Source organism: Fusarium odoratissimum (genome assembly GCF_000260195.1).
Source record: "Fusarium odoratissimum NRRL 54006 unplaced genomic scaffold supercont1.1, whole genome shotgun sequence".
Taxonomy (NCBI): Eukaryota; Fungi; Ascomycota; class Sordariomycetes; order Hypocreales; family Nectriaceae; genus Fusarium; species Fusarium odoratissimum.
The window spans coordinates 3361509-3376942 of NW_022158687.1; the positions used below are offsets into that span (position 1 = coordinate 3361509).

A 15434-nucleotide genomic window follows, 5' to 3' on the forward strand; every position below is an offset into this window, starting at 1 on the left:
TTAAATGCAGGGATCTCGAAGTTCGCGGCTCTGGGTCTTTATCCTCAAAATGATACTTGACACAATATTACTATGTCTTGCCATAGACAAATCAAGACAAGTCTGCCATCGAGACGTCGTATTTTCTTCCCAAAACCATGCATGGCTGTGTGTAACGATAGATGCGCGCCTCATAAATTGTTTTACAGCTTTATAACGGTCAACTCAAACAGACAATGCCGTTCCCTCCCCATCATCGACTGGTATTTCAATCCTGTATCTACCCTTTAACGCCGTTGAATGCCTTATTTCGTGATTTAGTTTTTCTGTCATCCTGAGACAGTTGTCCACTCCAGGCCTTCTGTTTCTGTAACTAGTGTGCCTGAAAAGTAACGTCAAGCCATTCCTTTGCTAGCCGGGTTTCGTGGCTAGAGCAACTCCACCCATCATCTTAACGATTTACATCTTTTGATACAACCAGATAAAGTGACAATCGCGTATCGTTGCACTTTCCATTAAGCGATCCATTATGACTTCGGTGCTAAAACTAGCAGCCCGCTTCAAGCGGTAATAGCAGGCGATGCAGACTGTCCAGATTCACTGGCAGCATTTCGTGCAGACTCCATGAAAGTTGGCCGATATTTGGTCAAATACTTGCCTGCCATAGGTCTTGATTCTTCAACTAGGGACGTGTCAGCAACTATCATGAGACGAGGCTCCAGTTCGACTTACATTCGGTCCAGATATCTTGCACTGTGTCCAGTGCAATCTCTTTGACAGGTGGCCGCATCATGACCAAGTATAGAAGACTTGTCAAAGCTAGCTGAACAACGCTGGGGTCGCGACACATGTGCTTCACGCGCGACAGGAGGTTCTTGTTTAGCTCGGGTATTTCACTCAAGAAACGTGTCAACACTTTGTCCTGAGGGTGCAGATATGGCAAAAATCCATCAATCAAACGCAAGCAGCACTTTTCGTAGTACAAGGGTCGATCGCCGCCTTTTTTCTGTTGTAGTTTGTCGTTGTACCACTCTTCACAGAGCCATGAGACCGCCACATCAATATGCTTTCGGAAGTCCTCCATCACATAGGAATATAAAACGTCGCGAATATTGTTGCTGAGAGACTGGGGTGCTGATGAGCTACCCTCCTCTTTGATAGAGGTTTCCTCGAGACCGGCCACAGAGCGCGTTGCTAGTCGTGCCAGTATTGTCATCCAAGAATCCCGATTTCCAGAACTAGCTGCTAATCTGCTGAAGCCAGCCTTACTCTTCTTGGCTGGGTCTTCTAGTGACTTCATCATCTCAATTACCCGGGTAACTGTTCCGTTGCCTGCTGTCAATGCCGTTTCTGGGGTTAGAGCGCTAGGCTGATGAAGATGGAATGACTTCAGTGCAAGGCCATCGTCCAATACTGGTGCATCATGCATGGGTGAGCTATCTAGCTTGTTGAGAATCTGTTCTGTGTCCTCAGCCTGGTAGAAATCAGGCTCATAGTCATCATCGTCTTCCTCTACACCCAACGGGGCGGTGTTGGGATTTAACTCAGGAGCCGGAGCATTGGCTAGGGCGTCGAGACGGCCACGAATACCATCGACTGCTTTAGATAATACTTGGGGGTCAAGTCTCGACAGTGTGGTGACAGCGATCCTGGCGACTAAAGGAGCGGGAACTTGCGAGATATCGAAGTTTTTGAGAGCAGTATTGTCGATGAGTGTGAAAACGTCTGCTAGGCTGTGAGGGCCAGGGCCCAGCGGTGGTATTTGAATTTGTGCTGGGGATAATCGCTGTCGTTTGGCGTCGTAGGCGTCTTGTGGTGCTGGCTCGAGGGGGCGTTTCCGTCCAGAATCGTCAAAAAATTCTGCCATGGTACGCATCATGCGTTCTACGTGCTGCTGTATCCTAGGAGTCATTGGATTGTTGGGATCTCGCTTCACAAGATGGATGAGCAACATTCGAGTTGTTTTCTCCATAGATCTAATCATGACGCGGGTCTTGGGGGTTAGAGGAGAGTTTGCGAGCTTGAGGGGGTTGAAGTTGAGAAGAGCATTGATGACCCGGTTCGAGGTTCCTGGTCGTGTCCTCACGAGGATAGACATGCAGTTTAACGTTGCGTCTACGAGCAGAGCATCACTGCAGTTTCGCGTAGAGTTAGTTACTTGGGCATTTATAGTCAAAAGCGATCCTCTTACCTGCTCTCCTGCAGAGTTGCCAACATTCGGTCCAGGAGTCCGGACGCTTCAGCCTCCAAGTTCCGAGGATCAAGTGACTGGTGATTTGGGGGGACTTTATCCAGCGAGACATCTAGAGTACCACCATACTGTTTCCATACGTTAGCGACATCCCCATTTATCTAGATCACTGACTCATACTCGTAGCTCAGAACCCGTCGCCGCTGTCTGTGCCAGAACTACACGTTGCGCGAACTTGATGCAACAGATTCTCACGGTAGGGCTAGCATTGTCCCATATCCTTAGAACCTTTTGTTTCACAGCTACCATTCTTTCCCAAGTGATTGTGTCGTATCCGTTGTTGATGCTGCATAGTCACATTAGCTAAATCTTGCATCTCGCAGGGCAGTCTCATCATACATCCATCTCATCGCCAAGGGATAGATACTGGCAACGCATTGGATCACACTTCGCAGAACTTGAGGATCTTCACGCTCATTCTCGAGCATAGACTCCAATGTTGGTAAAACATAAGGTTGCATGGTCTCCTTTTCTCCATTTGGTAGAGCGGGCGTCGAAAAAGCTTCAGCCAGAAATTCGGCTCCCCATCTTCGCAGCTCGAGCGCTGCACTTGGTCCGATGATGGGCAGTATTCCCTTGACAACACTGGGATAATATTTGACATCTCCCAAAACCAACTTTCGTGCATCATCAAGCTGCCGGATCTGGTCCGACACTGAAAGATTCGCTGCCATAATTTATTGGTCGATTTCTCGGTCGCGGCGGTAGGTGTCGGCGAATAATAAACTTATAAGCTGCCTGTGAGTGCGCGATGAAGTGGTTTTCGTAGATAAAGATGCCAATGCGGCTCTTGAACCGTGGTCGCGCGACTAGGCTAAGCTTTGTAGCTGTGCATGCTTTGCATCAACCGCTCAGCTTCATCAAATGATCGGAAGTCGCGCGTGCCGTGGCGTCGTAATACACGTCCGGGATTCGTTCCACGCTGTCGTTGTTCGTTGTCGCTGTTAGGGTTGGTATATCTCAGACCTGAATCTTTGGACTGGCGACGCGAAAGCAAAGAATATGGGACGTGGAAACGGAAACAGACCCTTGCAATTAAGCTCCACAAAGAACCTGGAACTACCTAAGGAAAGTTCAATAGACGTCACGGTCATCCTCCATCCGGCCGATGTTTAGCCGCAAATAATCTTCTTACCTCAGTACAGAGGCGTATCGACATTCACTAAGAGTACATTCGAGGTAGAACCATATCTCGCAACATTTAAGCAATTGGCCCTCCTCAATTGCATCGCGATCTGGTTAAGGATAACTCTCATAATAATTAACAACTCGACAATCCAAAATGCCTACCAGGTTTGTTTATTCAATAACAGTCTTCACTCAAGTGGACTGATCATGACTCCGAAACAGCCCGCACTCAACATACTACGATCGCCGCCTGCGACAGGGCCCTGCGCTTGTACGAGCACGACGGCCCTATCTTGTCAAGAATGCCGTGACAGGCCTTGGTCTCTTGGCTGTTGTTGGAAGCATCTGTATGCAGAGAGAGAGAGCTCTTGTGTGATTGTCATCCTCCGCTAACGTGGTCTAGATTGGTATACGCTTAACGCCGTTGGTCAAGACAATTTCGAAGATGTCAAGGTCCCAGATGCGCCCGCGAAGCCATCTGCCCCCAAGTAGACAGTTCACATAAGTGGCCCGGCCACATGTACGATTAAGCGCTGGAATTTCGATACGGGTGCAAGTTGAATAAGAGGGCAAAAGGCAGCATTGCTATTCATGAGACCTACAACGCAAAATGCCCAGAAAACTCCTCATCCTTTCATGTATAACAGGTTTGCCAGCTATTCTGTGCAGGGTGTGTATAAGTATATGAAGACCTTTGTACAGCGACTCTCAAGCAACCGGCTATCCACTACCTACAAAGTAGATGCCTTCCCCTCGACTGATGGCAGTAGACAGATATATACTATCTGCCGAAGACAATGCAATATTCTAATGTCGCTCAAGTCCAAATAAAAAGAAAAAGACAGCCCGGTCCGCCGCGGCCTGAAACGATCATCTCCCCTGGGTATCACAAAATCCGAGTACAAAAGCAAGATGCCCTATAATTTTACCAATTCAGTCCTATCCGAGGGATATGTTCAACCACAAATCCTATATACTCAGCATCTATGTAGCTGCTGTTTTTGTACCGCGGTTCACGCCGGGCAGACTGTTACTGACCCGTTTGGCTTGGTGAGCTGGGCTAAGTAACGTTCTTGTCAATTCTGGCGACTCCGATAGTCGTGCCGAGAGTGAAGGAGACTGCGTGATTTGGGCGCTGGGAGGCACAGAAGCTTGGTGCGCACCACGGCTGGTCATATCGTCTGCAGGTGCCTCCACTGGAGCAGCTGTAGGGTGCATCTTGTGAAGTAAATGATTTGGATTGGCCCACGGCGTCTCTCGAAGGAATTGTTCACCAGCGGGTCCGAGGCGATCAAATGGCTGAGCATAGTATTCCTCGCGTCGTTGGTTTACTGGCTTATGTCGTGATCGCTTGGCTCGCTTACGATAGTCAGCTCAGTGCTCTGGGAGCTGACCTGTGTTATCAACGTACCTCAATGGCAGCTATATCATCTTCCAGTTCCGACGGTGTCGCTCCGGTCATCTCGGGGCCTGCGGGGAATCCTTCGTACTTTGCAATCGTAGCTAGTGCTGAGACCTCGGTGTTGTAGGCGATCGCATTTCTCACACGTTGTGCGGGATCCTTGGGGTAGAGCAAGCCGCAGTCCTGCAAGCTGTGTGCGCTTCGCCTTGCAGTTTGGATGTCGTACCACTCTTGGTTAAGTGCTTCTAGGGTCCTTTCTCTCTTCTCACGAACCGCCTGGTAGTACTGGCCCCATATTTGGGCTCGCTGGGCAACGGACCGTCTTTCGTGAGCCTTGAGGCGATATTCGTGTTCATTGTTTATTTCGCGTAGTTTTTGTTCTAGTCGGTCATCTAAACACTGCTTCATGTTTAGGTACTCGGGATGTGTCGGTTCGCTGGCAAGGAGTGACTGTTCTTCCTCTTCCAGTCTTTCAAGTCGGTCCTTGTAGAGCCTAGACAAGACGTCAGCGGGTATATGCTTGCTTTCACGATACAACGTACCTGTCACGAAACACCCCAAACATTTCCTCGATGACAGTCCAATCCTTGAAAGCGGCTTGTTTTCGTTCCACTGTGATAAAATAAGTATGATGACCTGGATCATGAGTAAATTTGTTCTTACGCTCTTCATCATGTGCAGTAGCTGAGTCAACTTCTTCGTCTGCATCGGCATCAGCTTCGTCGTGGTGATCCACGTCTGTTCCTCTGGCGCTGTCGCGCGCGCCATCATGACTTCCGCTGTCAGTGTCGGGATCAAGATCAGTAACAGCTGCAGCTGCTTTTCGTTTGGATCCACGGGTGTTCTTTTTCACGGCACGTGAAAGACGCTCTGCTAGATCAGTCTCTCGGTTGGTAGATCTCTTTTGGGGAGAAGCATCAGTGTCTTCAGCAGGTGTATGTGTGCCGGTGCTTTCATGTGCAGGGGTGGGCCCATCTTCTTGCAGAATGGTCTCTTCGAGCTGCTGGGGGGTGTTCACATCAGTCGCATGCTCTGAACTTGCTCGTTTTCTAAGCGGCTGTTCGGTTTCTGATTGATCGGCGGCGGGTGAACGCTTCCGCTTTCGCTCTTGGGCGTCATTTTTGTGCTCGTCTTCCTCTCCTGCGTTGTGTGCGATCGCATGTTTTGTTGGTGAATCTTCACCGATTGTGGGGGAGCCAGTAGAAGCATCGTCGTCGTCTATTGCAGATTCGTCCTCGTCGTGGTTGTGCAGGTTGGCGGTCCTGCGTAGCTTGCTGGGAGTGTGTTCGTAGACTTGGCCCCCGTTAAATTGGTCTACCACGACGTCTCGTTGCCTCTGATGTTTTGGCGTATCATATAGTCGCTCAGTTTCAGCTTCTGTGACGTTGCCATCCGAGGGTACGTCGGAGTGGGCGTCAGAGAGGACGCTGTCCGAGTCGGAGGTAGGTGGAGGCTTCTTTCGAGGGCTGCGCCTGACGCTATCTTCGTCATCATGATCGAGATTCATATGCTCAATGTCTTCGTCGTTGTCGTCTTTAGTGTCAACCTCACTGAGGGGGCTGGAGATGTTGCTGTCCTCATGATCGGCAACTCCAAGCGCCGGGGAGGAGAGAGGCGGAGGTGCGGAAGCAGTGGCAGCCATGGCTGCAAAAGAACGCGATTACGTGTCTATATATTGACTCGCTAAAATTATTGGGTTTGCTCGTATCGTTGGGTGGGAAAGAGTGCTTTGGTCGATCGCAAGGTCGCGGGAGCGTGCCCGTGGTGACGGGTGACGAGGAATGGTCGCTAGACAATCGAGGACACAGGATCTTGGAGTGGGAGCGTGAAAAGGCGAATGTGAGCTGAGAAACAACCGATTGGCTCGATCTCTGATCTGCATGAGAGATTCCAAAGAGGACTTTGAGGTAAGGAAGAGCTAGGAAACTTGTATTCGACAAGTTGGGCTGGTGGAGGGGAACAGAGAGTAGAGAGAGGAATGGGATGGGTGCGGTGCGGCCTCGGTTTGCGCTGGCTGTCCTGGGCGTCTCTGGGCTTGGGGCGAGCGCCGAAGCGGCCCTGCTGAGAGAATGACGGGGCCCGTAAAAAGGCGGTCCTTGACGGCAGAAATGCTCACTGTCAGTGCCACGAGAGCTTATCCATTGGCTGAGGTTATCGAACCAATGACGATGTCCCGAGCAATCTGATTGTGGGTCTTCCGGACTGAACCTGGGACTTTTTTCTGGCTCATGTCTTTTTCCGTCGCAGGTCAAAAAGAGTGCACGAGAGTCGACAACTTTTCCAATTCAGCCCAAACAGTACTGAATCTTACACAATGGCAAAACGGTAAGTTGCCAATCCTTGATACCTTTACGGATAAAGACCTAACAAAAAACAGCTCAAAGGGCCTGACAGCTTCTTCCAAGGCGGTGGACCCCACCCTCGACGCTCTTTTTGCGTCCAGTGTAAGTTTTGCGACATCGAGCCATTTGACTTGATCCATGCTCATCATTTGCAGGCTGGTCCTGTCCAGGCTCCCGCTAAGTCAAGATACTCGACGTTGGTGGAACAAAAGGTTCGGGAACCTCCCAAGCCAAGGGTGCAACTCGAAGAACAAGACGCCGACGATGAGGTCCTCTCTGAGATTAGCGAGGAGCTGAGCTTCGAAGAAGATGGCCCCTCAGACGAGGAAGAGGATGGATCCGACGCTTCGGAGCCAGAGGGGGAGAGCGAAGACGAGCAACAGCAAGAGGAAGAATCTTCAGACGAGCCCATGAAGGATACGCCAGTGGAGCTCGAGGACATTATTGATGCGACAGAAGACAAGTCAAACAAGGATCGAAAACGAAAGAGAAAAAACGAAAACGACGATCTGGAGGGCAGATATCTGGACAAACTTGTTGCGGAGGAGGAAGCTGAGCGCGCCGGTAAGCGACAAAAGAACGACGCTCTGAATAAGACCGAAAAGGCTGTCGCGGAGGATGAGGACGCCGGCAACGACAGTGATATTCCCGTCCATGAGACCCTCGCCAAGGACAGCAAATCATCAGACCTTGAGAAGGCAGCGCGAACAGTCTTCCTCGCCAACGTGTCCACAGAAGCAATCAATTCCAAGGCCGCCAAGAAGACCCTCATGGCCCATCTGTCATCCATTTTGGATAAAGATGCCACTCCTCCGCAGACTATCGAGTCGCTGCGTTTCCGTTCCGTTGCTTTCGCAGGCGGCTCTCTCCCTAAGCGTGCAGCTTACATTACTAAGAGCCTGATGGACGCGACGACCAAGTCCGCCAATGCATATGTCGTGTACTCAACCTCAGCGGCTGCTCGCAAGGCTGCCGCAGAGCTCAATGGTACCCAGGTCCTCGAAAGGCACCTGAGAGTCGACAGCGTCGCCCACCCCAGTCCCACGGATCACCGCCGATGTGTGTTTGTTGGCAACCTCGGATTTGTTGACGATGAGACCGTCTTGAACACCAACGCGGATGGTGACACTACGGAGAAGAAGAAGAACAAGACCCCATCCGATGTCGAAGAAGGTCTTTGGCGAACTTTCAGCACTCAGGGCAAGGTTGAAAACGTCCGAGTAGTTCGAGATTCCAAGACTCGTGTAGGCAAGGGTTTCGCCTATGTCCAATTTTATGTAAGTCCATGGTTGTCTTACTTCGATCGGACCAGCTGCTAACATATATTTTCCAGGATGGCAACGATGTCGAGGCGGCCTTACTCCTTGATGGCAAGAAATTTCCTCCCATGTTACCGCGTAAGTTGCGAGTCACTCGAGCCAAGGATCCTCGCAAGACAGCTCTCGCCCAGGAGCGAGCCAGGGGCAAGAACGTCGTTCCTAATGGCGCCGCCAAGAGCACAAAATACAAGCACAAGGCTACACCTGAGGAGCAGTCCATGGCTGGACGTACAAGCAAGCTTCTCGGCCGCTCGGCCGCCGTGCAGCAACGCCACAAGAAGCGCCCCTCAACACAGGGTGCTTCCGAGGATGCTCAGAACATTCCGTTCAACATCAAAGGACCCGAACAGTTTGTTTTTGAAGGCCGTCGTGCTTCAGCTAAGGACGGCACACCCAAAGATCTCAAACTTGGTAAGAAGGGCAAGGGTAAGGGCAGGTCCAGCAGGCCCCAAAACCGGGGCGCAAGGAGAGCTGCCGAGTGGAAGAAGAAGAGCTGAGCGTTTTATGGTGAATAGCACTCATATCGCTAGTGGTTGACATATGGGATGTGTGCTCTTTTCATACGTGAGATGAGGACGAGGATGGTGTTGTTAAAAAAGAGGGCCCCACGCCCCGGAAAGTTTGCGAGTGATTTTTCGGCCTTGGCTGCCCTGGCAAGTTCTGGCCGCTTAGATGAGAGACGAAGGTACTTGTATACTTATCGGGGTGATGGTGAAAAGTTCATAGAGTTGCACAGAGTTCACCAGTATATGAAGCACTAATTCTGTCTTATGTATTTAAAGCTTACGCACTTTTGTGGTTTTTGTGTTAAGATTCAGAATTCTAAGACGGAATCTTACTACAAATCATGATTACATCACGACGACTTCGTTGGAGCTAGCCCAGTACGTTGGTGTGATAGTGGTTCCCATATCAACGACATAACACGAGGTAGTGGGCAAAACTATTTTAATGAAAATGGATATATCATCAATTTTACGTGCCTGCTAACAAAGGCACCAAGCTTGCGTCGAGGGATAGTCTCGTCTATAAGGACCTAGCACCAACATTCAAGACCATGTACTAACGGGGTACCCTGAGCCAAACTCTGGCGCTTGGTGACCAACACATCTTTACCCCCATATGTGTGCCACCTCAAAAATCTCGGGAATCTTAAACAACTTCCTCCACAACTCTTTTCTGTACATTGCTTCGCGGGCATGAGCCCTGTCCGAGCCATCGCTTAAAACATGTCGTCAAAGAAGTCGAAAGAGATTACATAAACTCGCCTTGTGCGATCGTCTAGTACTCGAGCTCCTCCTCAGGCTCGAAGGAGTCGGCAGCAACCTCCTCGTAATCCTTCTCCAGAGCAGCGAGATCCTCTCGGGCCTCGGTGAACTCGCCTTCCTCCATACCCTCACCAACGTACCAGTGGACGAAAGCGCGCTTGCTGTGCATGAGGTCGAACTTGTAGTCGAGTCGGGACCAAGCCTCAGCGATGGCGGTGGTGTTGGAAAGCATAGAGACGGATCGCTTGACGGGGGCAAGACCTCCAGCCTCAGGAGCGGCGGGGACAGCCATGGGCTTCTGGTAGTTGATGCCGAGCTTGAAACCAGTGGGGCACCACTCAACCAAGTTGAATGAGGCCTTGGCCTTGAGGGCAGCGATAGCGGCGTTACAGTCGCGGGGAACGACATCACCGCGGTACAGAAGAGCGACAGCCATGTACTTGCCGTTTCGGGGATCGCAGACAACCATCTGGTTGTTGGGCTCGAAGCCTGTGGGGAGTCAGTATCTTCGAGGATGCGCCTATAACATGAGCAAGACTTACACTGGAAGGTAAGCTCCTGGACCTTGAAGCTCTCGTGCTCACTCTTGGCAGAGGAGATGACAGGGGCGTAGCTGATGAGAGGGTAGTGAATTCGAGGGTAGGGAACCAAGTTGGTCTGGAACTCGTTGAGATCGACGTTGAGGGCACCGTCAAATCGGAGAGAGGAGGTGATGGAGCTGACAACCTGGGCAATGAGGCGGTTCAGGTGCTCGTACGAGGGTCGAGGAATATCGAGGTTGCGACGGCAGATGTCGTAAACAGCCTCGTTATCGACGAGGAAAGTACAGTCAGAGTTCTCAATAGTGCTGTGAGTAGAGAGAACAGCGTTGTAAGGCTCAACGACGGCAGTCGAGGTTCGGGGAGCAGGGTAGACGGCGAACTCGAGCTTGGACTTCTTGCCGTACTCGGTAGAGAGACGCTCGAGGAGAAGAGCACCGAAACCAGAACCGGTACCACCACCGAAGGAGTGGAAGATCAGGAAACCCTGAAGAGACTGGCAGTTGTCTGAGTTGTGCGGTTAGCGTTGAGTGCAAGTACAGGGGAATCGAAAAAGCTCACCGGCGACGCGACGAATGCGGTCAATGACATTGTCAACCATCTCCTTGCCAATGGTGTAGTGACCACGAGCATAGTTGTTGGCGGCATCCTCCTTGCCGCTGATCAACAACTCGGGGTGGAAAAGATTACGGTATTCGCCAGTTCGGATCTCGTCAATAGGAGAGGGGTCAAGATCGACGAAGAGAGATCGAGGAACATGCTTGCCGCTGCTGGTCTCAGTGAAGAAAGTCTCGAAAGAACCAGGGTCACCAATATCGGGAGCATTGGGGTCGGGGCGACCATCGGGGCCGAGACCGTGCTCGAGAAGGTAGCTATTCAGAGGCCAGTCAGCTTCATGTTCGTGACGGTGGCGTTATTTGACAATCCAGGGAGACAACGTACAGCTCCCAAGCAGAGTTACCGAGCTGGGTACCAGCCTGGCCCAGGTGGAGGTGAAGAATCTGGATAGCAGAGAATCAGCATCGCGAGGTCGGATAGCAGCTTCAACGGATAATAAGGGGGCGCCCCAGCTGCACAGCTCCAGACACCAAGTGGAACACACAAAGGGTATCTCGAGCAGAGCGAAGCAATCCAATGCAGCGGAGAGACGGGCTGCAGCATAATTGTAAACATACCTCGCCCTTCATTTTGTCTGGATGAAGCTAAAGAAGCTACGACGAGAGGTTGAAGTCGGGGGAGGAAAAGATGGGGAGAGAAATACTGTACGCGCGCAGCGCTTGAAGGGGGAAGGGAAAGAAGGGGCCTGAGGTGGTGATGGTTTTCGGGGTGGGTGTTTGGAGGTTCCAATCTGTGGGTGCAGTGGGACATCCAATTGGTGGCGGGGTCGTCAACAAACATGCTAGGCGCGCCGGAGCTATCAGGCGGTACATGTGCAACAGGCAAATTTTGGCAGTGCCAGCGAGTACCCGAGGTGCCTCTCACCGCCAATTGACAGGGAAGCCTGGGGACCCTTGACAGTGGGAGAACTGCGCTTGCAAGGGGCATTCAGGTGGAATCTGCTCACCCGGGAATGGTTTGTTGGCATTACCTAGATCCAGCGATAGGTAGTAATAGAGAGTTGCTCCCTATCGAACAGCTGAAGTGTATTGGCTTTCATACACAGCATCTCTATCAACTTACCTACTTACCTAACTACTACCTCGTAGCTTTGAGCTACACAATTGCGACATGTCGATTCTAATTGGAGAGTGGGGGAGATGCTGAACTAAAAAAACACTTGTTCGTCCGTGCCTGTATTTCAATGTAACTATATCTCGATATGCTTCCTTGCCTCTTTAGAGCAGCTAGACTCAATGCTCTTGGACATTTCATGTTACCTGACTTATCCAATTTGGTTCCAACTTGAATATCTTGTAGCTGAGGCGTGTATTAATTTCGGTGCCTGAAACCATTGTTCTAGGCTACCAGATACCTAGGAATGCAGCAAGGCACCAGCATATCACGCTCGGGACGGAATTTTGAGTGATGCCGAAGAATTATACAGATGACAAAGATTACCAACACAATGAGACTCCCTGGCTACATACAAAACCATACTATAGAGGGGACGTATCGTTAGAGCATTGGTTTTCATGTTTAGGGAAAAGTCTACAAAACCCTTCAAGTGCCAATATCCCTTAACTCTGTACAACTACTGGAAGTCCTGTTCGTGAGTGTTGAGTTATAGAACTACCCTTAGATTGTCGGCCCTCAGGGAGGTACAAAAACCTAGGGCCTGTAATCTAAATAAGAAAAAGATGTAGGTGAATTCGGTGTAAATTTAGGAGACCTTTCTATTGGCAATCTTTGTCACTCAAGATAAAGGTCCTCTAGGCTTTCTTGCCTCCCTAATACACATCTAGAATCGTATTCGGCGGATTTGAATGGGTCCTCGTTTTGTTTCTTTAATGGCGCTGCCACTCGAGAGATTAAAGTTACGGTCAAACCTTTGATATCGATATCGTTTGGCAACGGCTCTGCCATCGTTTAATCATGTATATAAGCCCTTTAGGTACTAATGTAGGCGCTACCCTATCCTGAAAATATTCAATAGTCGGAATGGACAGCGATACAAGCAGTAAATAAGCCAATAACAAACGTTTATATATCTCATGGAGATTACGACTTTGCACGACGTAGGATACTCCAAAAAAAAGGCCAAAGGATTCATGGTAACGAGCACTAACCGTCGTGAACCAAGTAAACCTAGTGAAGCATTGGCTACCCAGACACATTGCCCTTGAAAGGCATCCAAGATCATCTACATCCCAGACGCTGTCAAACACTCTTGAAGCAAATCTTGGTATCATCCGTGCCGTAACTTCGACCGATCTGCTTCAACAAACCACACCTAAGCAGAAGAACTCACTGGAGACCCATTGCTTGAATTCAGCATTCTCATATTGCTTTTCTCGAGCTTGTTGGGACGGACAACCTAGAGCTGGTATATGACTGAAATAGCCATAGAAGAGGTAATTAAGAATATTGATTTAAACTGGAAGCTAGATAGCTAGCAAAGGATCAGGCAGTAGAGTAAACGGACAGAGAATGGAATGCTCATCTTTCACGATGAAAATGCCTAAGGCTTCACTCCTTCAATGTATGTTTCGCTACGCGATTGGCCAGAACCTTCCTGGTTCAAATCACGGTCATGCTCCCGCTCTCTCCAAGCCCTCAGCATTTCTTGGTCAACCCCCTTGTAAGAACGGGAGCCATGAGAAAACCACAGGAGGGTAGAGAGTAATACAGCACCCATGAACACGGCCCAGTTATAGTTCAGCGTCGCTCCAGTCCAATTTGCCTGAGGAGGAAAGCATTCCATTATCATCATATAGACGACCGTCAAGAAACCCAAGACATGAACAGGCTTGCTAAATCTGCCCATATTCCAAGGGCCTGGAACCCATCGTCCATTGTCGAAAACTCTGAATATCATGGGTAGTGCGTACAATACCATGATCGCAATGACAGCAAGGGAGTAGATGGTCTCGGAAGCAATAGGAGAGAATCCCAGACATAGCATAAGCATGCCGCCAATCGTGAGAAACATCGTTGTGTAAATTGGCATATTGCTCCGGGGCGAGACGTATGAGAGTTTGTCGTTGAAGAGCATTCCCCCATCCCGTGCAAAGGCAGCTGTCTGACAGGACATCATGACCAAAACGGCCGCGCCACCGATAGAGGTGTTCAGGAAGATGATAAGCAGGAAAGCTCCCGCGACCCTGAGACCCCAGCGATCTATTAGAAGAGTAAAGGCAGCGTAGCCGCTAAAGGGAGCCGATTAGTGTTTGCACATATGGGTAACGTCTCGTGCTGCCAGGCAGAACACGGCACCAGTTCACTAGTGAAATGAGAGACTTACGTAGGGTCAGATGCCGCTGCTTCCATGTCGGTAATACAGAAAGCTAACAAGATGCAGAACAGCATTCCCATGCCTGCTTGTAGACAATACGTGTTGATGATGGAGCGAGGTGCAACTATTCGTGCATTGTGAGTCTCTTCTGCCACGGCTGATGGTGCATTCCAACCAGTAATGACCCATGCGGCACAAAAGAAGGTGAACGGGACAGAAACAGGTCTGCCCCAGTCACTGTAGTTGGTGTAGTCTCCAAAGACGGTAGCGGCAGAAGTAAAAGGAATACCCTGGGTCTTTTGAGCGACGGGGAGTCCGATGACAAAACAGGCCGAGGAGACGAGAACAAGGGTTGCTGTTACTCTGGGTCAATCAAAATGATAAGGCATGAGATGAAAGGACGCAGGTTTGGAAGCGTACCCGACGAGATAAAAACAAGGCTGGCTTTATCCATCCTGATAGATGCCGTGAAAAACCATACAGCGCAGGTAGCTATGGCGACCGCAAAGATGATAGGATTGGTCGGTATCCAGCCGGTGAAGAGGCCGATGATGGTGCAGATTGAGCTGGACGATGCCCAAGCAAAACTGGCAATGCTTGTAAGGGCATTCATGATGTTGGCCATGCCTGCGATGAAAGACAGAGGACGGGATATCGACGGAGGTGCGAGTGCAGCTGTCCACCAATAGTTGGCACCATTGACTGGCATCGATGAACAGAACTCTGCGGTTGTGAGAGCCCATGGGAGAAAAAGGAATGAAGGGATAAACCAGCCCCTGAATATTTACGGTCAGCGCAGAGTCCTCATTGTTTGAGTTACAGACCAGTTTGCATAAGAGATATTCATACCAAGTCAGCCCCCAATAGCCGCCATAGTTGATTTGATAAGAGACAGCTATGAAGATGCCGCACATGGGTCTATGACTATTGTTAGTCTTCAGTAAATACTTGATCGGGCCTTTGTCGCAAGTATCACGAGTATCGAGTAGAGGTAACTTGGTGACTTACGAAGCCATAGCCATTGTGAGTGACATGGCGCCCAGAGAACGAAAGACTCTTGCGTATGAGGGGCTGTAACCAAAATCGTGAACAACCGCATCTTCAGCAAAGTCGGACGCGATGGAGTTGCGAGGATCCATCTTCTTGCCGGCATCAGGGTCTCTATCAAGTATAGATGCCATTGTGAGTTACCAGCTTTCGATTCAAGCTGAAAGTGCTGAAAATTTATTCAAGGTGAAGAAAAGTCAATAGAGACAAATGATAGAATAGAGAAAGGCTCGGGATGAATTTATCCCTCTGATCAGAGAACAAGCC

General features: G+C 50.0%; 6 protein-coding genes across 12 annotated transcripts; 2 read left to right on the plus strand and 4 right to left on the minus strand.

Moving 5' to 3' along the window:
- Window positions 1-18: 18 nt before the first annotated feature.
- On the minus strand, window positions 19-3263 carry FOIG_01176 (uncharacterized protein). 2 transcript variants are annotated; one of them, XM_031197888.1, is made up of 5 exons: window positions 2570-3263; window positions 2351-2516; window positions 2171-2298; window positions 712-2111; window positions 19-661 (listed from the first exon to the last, which is right to left on the minus strand). In XM_031197888.1, the coding sequence occupies exons 1-5, from the start codon at window positions 2902-2904 to the stop codon at window positions 540-542; spliced, it is 2151 nt and encodes a 716-aa protein (XP_031073655.1). In that variant the 5' UTR covers window positions 2905-3263; the 3' UTR covers window positions 19-539. The 2 variants fall into 2 exon arrangements, with proteins under 2 accessions (XP_031073655.1, XP_031073656.1); XM_031197889.1 differs by having other exon boundaries at window positions 2171-2516.
- Window positions 3264-3512: 249 nt separating this feature from the next.
- FOIG_01177 (uncharacterized protein) lies at window positions 3513-3850 on the plus strand (the record flags this gene model as incomplete). Its single annotated transcript, XM_031197890.1, has 3 exons — window positions 3513-3523; window positions 3581-3705; window positions 3762-3850. 3 exons carry the CDS (start codon window positions 3513-3515, stop codon window positions 3848-3850), a joined length of 225 nt encoding a protein of 74 aa, XP_031073657.1.
- A 2-nt stretch (window positions 3851-3852) lies between these two features.
- Window positions 3853-9053, minus strand: FOIG_01178 (uncharacterized protein). 2 transcript variants are annotated; one of them, XM_031197891.1, is made up of 4 exons: window positions 5424-9053; window positions 5303-5372; window positions 4770-5253; window positions 3853-4717 (listed from the first exon to the last, which is right to left on the minus strand). In XM_031197891.1, exons 1-4 carry the CDS (start codon window positions 6400-6402, stop codon window positions 4343-4345), a joined length of 1908 nt encoding a protein of 635 aa, XP_031073658.1. In that variant the 5' UTR covers window positions 6403-9053; the 3' UTR covers window positions 3853-4342. The 2 variants fall into 2 exon arrangements, with proteins under 2 accessions (XP_031073658.1, XP_031073659.1); XM_031197892.1 differs by having other exon boundaries at window positions 3853-5253.
- FOIG_01179 (nucleolar protein 12) lies at window positions 5519-9232 on the plus strand. 3 transcript variants are annotated; one of them, XM_031197893.1, is made up of 3 exons: window positions 5519-7204; window positions 7258-8379; window positions 8436-9232. In XM_031197893.1, exons 1-3 carry the CDS (start codon window positions 6989-6991, stop codon window positions 8916-8918), a joined length of 1821 nt encoding a protein of 606 aa, XP_031073660.1. In that variant the 5' UTR covers window positions 5519-6988; the 3' UTR covers window positions 8919-9232. The 3 variants fall into 3 exon arrangements, with proteins under 3 accessions (XP_031073660.1, XP_031073662.1, XP_031073661.1); XM_031197895.1 differs by having other exon boundaries at window positions 5519-8379; XM_031197894.1 differs by having other exon boundaries at window positions 7258-9232.
- On the minus strand, window positions 9228-11627 carry FOIG_01180 (tubulin alpha chain). Of its 3 annotated transcripts, XM_031197896.1 has the most exons (5): window positions 11404-11627; window positions 11171-11229; window positions 10790-11100; window positions 10232-10735; window positions 9228-10178 (listed from the first exon to the last, which is right to left on the minus strand). In XM_031197896.1, the coding sequence occupies exons 1-5, from the start codon at window positions 11413-11415 to the stop codon at window positions 9703-9705; spliced, it is 1362 nt and encodes a 453-aa protein (XP_031073663.1). In that variant the 5' UTR covers window positions 11416-11627; the 3' UTR covers window positions 9228-9702. The 3 variants fall into 3 exon arrangements, with proteins under 3 accessions (XP_031073663.1, XP_031073665.1, XP_031073664.1); XM_031197898.1 differs by having other exon boundaries at window positions 10790-11229; XM_031197897.1 differs by having other exon boundaries at window positions 11171-11627.
- Window positions 11628-13346: 1719 nt separating this feature from the next.
- FOIG_01181 (uncharacterized protein) lies at window positions 13347-15301 on the minus strand (the record flags this gene model as incomplete). The annotated part of the gene is made up of 5 exons (XM_031197899.1): window positions 13347-14034; window positions 14130-14483; window positions 14546-14896; window positions 14970-15038; window positions 15129-15301. 5 exons carry the CDS (start codon window positions 15299-15301, stop codon window positions 13347-13349), a joined length of 1635 nt encoding a protein of 544 aa, XP_031073666.1.
- Between the last annotated feature and the right edge of the window lie 133 nt (window positions 15302-15434).